The sequence below is a fragment of the Empidonax traillii genome, unplaced genomic scaffold, assembly GCF_003031625.1.
Source record: "Empidonax traillii isolate 1590-97213 ecotype Southwest subspecies unplaced genomic scaffold, ASM303162v1 scaffold831:size274641, whole genome shotgun sequence".
NCBI classification, from domain to species: domain Eukaryota; kingdom Metazoa; phylum Chordata; class Aves; order Passeriformes; family Tyrannidae; genus Empidonax; species Empidonax traillii.
Genome location: NW_020956024.1, coordinates 269895 through 274641, shown reverse-complemented (window position 1 = coordinate 274641; position 4747 = coordinate 269895). Strand labels below are relative to the sequence as shown.

The 4747-nt window shown below is 43.2% G+C and overlaps 1 protein-coding gene and 1 long non-coding RNA gene across 2 annotated transcripts; both read right to left on the bottom strand.

The window, feature by feature from the left end:
• On the bottom strand, positions 1-1962 carry LOC114066924. Its single transcript, XR_003573263.1, has 3 exons — positions 1859-1962; positions 1540-1632; positions 1-96 (listed from the first exon to the last, which is right to left on the bottom strand). It is a non-coding gene; the product is annotated as an uncharacterized LOC114066924 (long non-coding RNA).
• Positions 1963-2540: 578 nt separating this feature from the next.
• LOC114066921 (putative uncharacterized protein DDB_G0271974) lies at positions 2541-4299 on the bottom strand. The gene is made up of 4 exons (XM_027901996.1): positions 4192-4299; positions 3615-3686; positions 3287-3421; positions 2541-2626 (listed from the first exon to the last, which is right to left on the bottom strand). Exons 2-4 carry the CDS (start codon positions 3682-3684, stop codon positions 2541-2543), a joined length of 291 nt encoding a protein of 96 aa, XP_027757797.1. The 5' UTR covers positions 3685-3686; positions 4192-4299.
• Between the last annotated feature and the right edge of the window lie 448 nt (positions 4300-4747).

Genomic DNA, 4747 nt, shown 5'->3' with positions numbered 1-4747 from the left:
CATTGACTTGGTATATCTACAAGTCCTTGGCCAGCACTCTTCCCATTACAAGGCAGAGTTCAGAAATTCCAGGAGCTGTGCACGGTTCCGGTCTCTCTGTAGAGCAGAGAAGCAGAGGCAGCAGTTGAACAGCTGAACAGACTCAGGGGAGCAAGGCTGCAGATCCCTGCTTTCTGTAGGGCTTTCACACTCGCACAGCTGGATCTAACTAGCTATCAGTTGAGTGTGAGTGCCCGGGGGAAGCACCAGGCAATGGGTCCTGGGGAGAGATGCCCTCAGAGACAAGTTGTCACTGTCACTATTTCATGATACATTTTCTAAGTGGCTCCCTGCAGAGGCTCCACTGGGCTGTAATCACGTAGCTCACAGCTCAGGAGGGAACTCACAAGCGGAATAGATGCTATTCTCTAGTGTCTGAGGCCACTTTCACTGCACACACAGCAAGTCTTGTGCTTTGGGAAGTATAATTGTTTTTTCTGTGCATATAGAGCAGTTTGCAGCATAACAGAACACTGAATTTAGGTTATTTTCTTCACGTTAAGAGATGGCCCAAGCAGTCAAAACACTTGTTTCTGTGGGTTTTTTTATAAAAAAATATCGCATCTTTAAATATTGGAAAGAATGGATGCTGTTCAATTCAGCAAGAACACAGGCACCAATCAAAAAAGGACCAACATCAAATATTTGATGTCAAATATCATAATGAGAAGGTTAGTAGGAGAGAACTGACAAGCATTCAGCATAATTTAACACAAACTTCAGTGCCCCAGAAAGAAGATAATGTATTTTCAATCAAATTTAACTTGGAATGCTCATGTCTGCTTCAGTAGCTATAGAATGAATTGTTATGGCTGAACCAGAATCTGCCAAGCTGGATATACCTCAACGAAGTAGAACTTCTAACACACATTGACCAGCACCAGAGCCCTCTGCAGGCCACTCTAAGGTGCAGAAACTGTTGAAAAGGGTGAAGGTATTATTTAAGCGCTGAGTCCAAACACCCACAGCAATAGCACAATATCAGTTTTCCTGGGTATCTCAGCAAAAACATTTGACTGCTTTGAGAGACTGCATGGGCATGTGGTCCTAATAATACTCTTGTTTTTGTTTTTTTTTTTTTATTTCCTCTCTAAATAATGGCTAGTCCTGCATGTGTTAGAAAAATACAGCAAAGCAGCAATTACCACAAATGATCACAAGAGACTGAAAGAAGATGAGTACAATTAAAAACTGTAAATTATATCAAGAGAAAGCTATGAATCAGCTAACCATTAGGGGCCTGAAATTTTAAGAACCTGCACCAGCACCCCTTAGTTTACCTACTCATGCCTGACTATTCCAAGCCCACTGATAACACAAAACCTGCCAAAAGAATGAATTAAAATGCCTCAGATGGAATCACAGCCACACTAAAAGCTACACTCAATTTACAACCCCCAACTGCAAGACCCACTTTTCTACAAAAGACAGTACTATTGCAAAAATATTAAAAGATATGGTATTTTCTCTTAGGAATATATAGACTACCTTAACTCTTACCTCTATATCTTCCTTAGTCTTCTTAATTTTCATCTTAATTTTCTTTCCTGTTATCATGCTGTAGTTTTCATTCTTCTTTTTGTTTTTGAAGAACTAAATTGAGATCACACATTAAAAAGACATAAGCTTTGCTTTATTTTGTAATGTTACAAATCTCAAGTAAAACCACAGATGATAATCTTTTATATTTCCAAAACAATATAGACAGATTTCTATCTGTTTATGACAAAACTGGTGACGTTATACATATTTTTATTACAGGACAGATAAAGTATTTAGATGAGAAATATAATGGGGCTTCAGATTCGCAAAAGCATACCTTGGAAAGCTGGACAGGTCCTGTTTTCTCTCTCTTTTTCTTCTTTTCTTTCTTTTTCTTCATTTTGTTCTCTTTTTTCCTTTTCTACAATAGTAAGACATACATTCTTAGGCTTACAGACTCAAAAGGGCAAAATAAACCAAATTCACAAGTATCTCTCAAGGCCCTGACTAGTCAAGACAGCCCTTCTGTTTGCCCTTACCCCTGCCAGACAGGGGAAGTACATGAAGTAACACAGCAGGGTTAGCAACCCTTGGGACCCTGAGAAACAGAAACGGTCTGATTCCCTGTTTTCTCTCGTTTAATGTAACCCCAACATATAAAATCACTGAACAGAAGGTCCTGATAAAATGAAATAGAAAAATTACTACAGCAAGAATCTACTACCTGCTTCTCTCACTGACTAAAAATCGTTTTTTCTGAATAATTCTATAATGTTACCAAAACTCCCCCCTTCTCTTTTCTTCAGAGGCTACTCTGAACTCTAGCTGGACCAGCAATGACTGGAAGAAGTAACTTTTAAATTATTTCCATTTTTGCATAAAGTCAAGTAAATGCCAACCTTACAGTTCAGCTACCATAACCCTAAAATCATGATTCAGATTTACAGAGCCACAGACAACAGCATTATGTCCCACATGACCTTTAAGGTTATTGCAATATAAAGAATATTTCCTGTTTGTTAACTTCCTATTTCTCTTTGTAAAATGTTTACCTTTTTGTTGTGTTTTTCTTTTTTCCTTTTCTTTGATTTAGACTTAGGAGAATCTAAAGAAAAGAACAAACAACAAAATCAAATCCTCTAAGTTTAGCGTTCTTGAAAAAGGTATTTGGTTTTACAGATAAGGCATAGACAAATGTGAAACCTAAAAAGAAAATACCTTAATTTAGCTACATATATTGACAGCAGTTGAAACTAACACCGAGGAAAGCAACACATTAATTTACTGCCACTTACTGGTCTAACATGGAAACTGAAAATACCCGATTTACTGATTCTGCAGACATTCCAACTTCATGTGAGTCCTCAAAGGACTTAGCTTGAAATGCTAAGACCAAAGCAGGACTGAATAAAAAACCCTAACTCAGGTCTAAATAGGCTGGTGAAGTAGAAAAAGATCTGTGTTTTGAAAGTGTAACGAATAGAGTTTAAATGTATACAGAATATTGGTACAAAGTAACCTTTCTTTAAAAGGCAGTGGTTTTTTTTAAGTTATTTCAACTAACAAAAGAACATTGCAAACTGTATTTAAAGCGCCACCTTAACACAGCAACAGGAAAAGGTTATGAGAGAAACACTGAACGTGCAGTATTGGTATTCTGCACCATCCCTTTGTGGTAGTTTAGTCACATTTAAAACAAGCTTTAAATGTTTCCAGGAGTACTACCAAAACTGGTAAATCATGTGCACAGGCGGAGGTAGCTTACCTCTACTACTCGAAGAAGATGACCTTGATGAAGAGCGTGACGAGGAGGAAGAAGTGGATGTGCTGCTAGAAGACGATGTGGATGAAACAGAGGATGATCTGCTTCTACTGCGTTTTCGTTTCCTTTTTTCTTTTCCTTTGGACAGCACAAGGTAACAGTGACAAGCATGCTAGTAACTGTGGTCTACAAAAATGACTCTTCACAGAACTTAAACATAGTGAGCCCCTACGCGCCACGGCCTTATTACCATTAGCGAGTGACCATGCCCAGTGTCGGGGGCTGACTTGGTGACTGACACAGAGCATCACAACAGACCAGCAGTGCTTACCTCGGACCTTCAGCCCTTCTTCTGAAGTTGCACACAGCGTCCTACTTTTTTCATCCTTGCCGTTATCCATATCTAGTCAAGAGGCAAAAATACATTCAATAACGTAATTTCCAAAAGATTCTGGAAAGGTGTGGGGGAGGGCGGGAATGGCAGTGCGGAGAAACCGAGGAAACCTGCGAACAAGCCTGAGGGCAGCCCCTCAGAATCACAGAACGGGTTTGGTTGGAAGGGACCACAGCGGGTCAACCTCCCTGCCCAAGCAGGGTCGTCCCTGAGCACATGGCACAGGACCACGTCCCCCCTCCCCTCACACTGCACCACCCTGCGGGGGGGCCGCGCCTTCAGCCGCGTCCTCTCGCATCAAGAACCGGAGGCCAATCCCCTTGTTTTCGTGCCGCCGCCAGCGCGGTCGCAAAGGCGATTTCTCCCCCCATCCCCTCCGTGTCTGACTGACGATGGATCACGGGACGCGGCCGCGCAGGGAGCCCCGGAGGCCGCGCACCGCCCGCAGCCGCCGGAGAACCCCACCCCCGGCCCGCCCGACCCCGCCGGCCCCGACCTCCCCTGCCTGACCCACCTGGGCCGGGGACGGCGCCGCTCTCGCTCTGCCTCCCCGATGCGCTCCGCACCCGGCCCGGCCCGCCCGCCGACCCGGAAGGGCTGGAGCCACCGCCGCCGCTTCCTGCCCCTCGCACAGCAACGGGGGCAGGGGCGGACACAGTCCCCCGGCCCCTCTCCGGGCTCTACCCTGCCAAGGGTTGCGTGCCCCGTTTTAAAATACTATGTCCCCAAGCACGAAGCAATCACGGGATACTGAAACAGTTCCTGTTTCTGGTCTGAACCGAAACAAATCCAAACCCTGCTGAGCCCAAAACTGCTCCAAACAGAAGTAACATCCCGTTCTGATTGCAGCGGATCCTCAGACCGTCCGGTCTAGCTTAGAATTCACTGAACTTCTATCTTTACGATATTCAAGCATAAACAAAAATATCTACGAAATACATTGATTCTTAATCTAAAGAAGTGTTTTTGCTTCATTATAAACAAATCATTATAAACAAATATACCGTACTGCACATCCTTGTAAAAAGTCTCCCTAAATCCAGGCAAAATGAGTATTAGGCCACACTCAC

What these genes read in the sequence shown, in the direction of transcription:
- LOC114066921 (XM_027901996.1), bottom strand. Translation starts at nt 3,684, where the DNA reads ATGGATAACGGCAAGGATGAAAAAAGTAGGACGCTGTGTGCAACTTCA. An exon ending in AGAAGGGCTGAAGGTCCGAG is followed by an intron (nt 3,422 to 3,614) that starts GTAAGCACTGCT and finishes TGCTGTCCAAAG; the next exon opens with GAAAAGAAAAAAGGAAACGA. An exon ending in ATCTTCTTCGAGTAGTAGAG is followed by an intron (nt 2,627 to 3,286) that starts GTAAGCTACCTC and finishes TCTTTTCTTTAG; the next exon opens with ATTCTCCTAAGTCTAAATCA.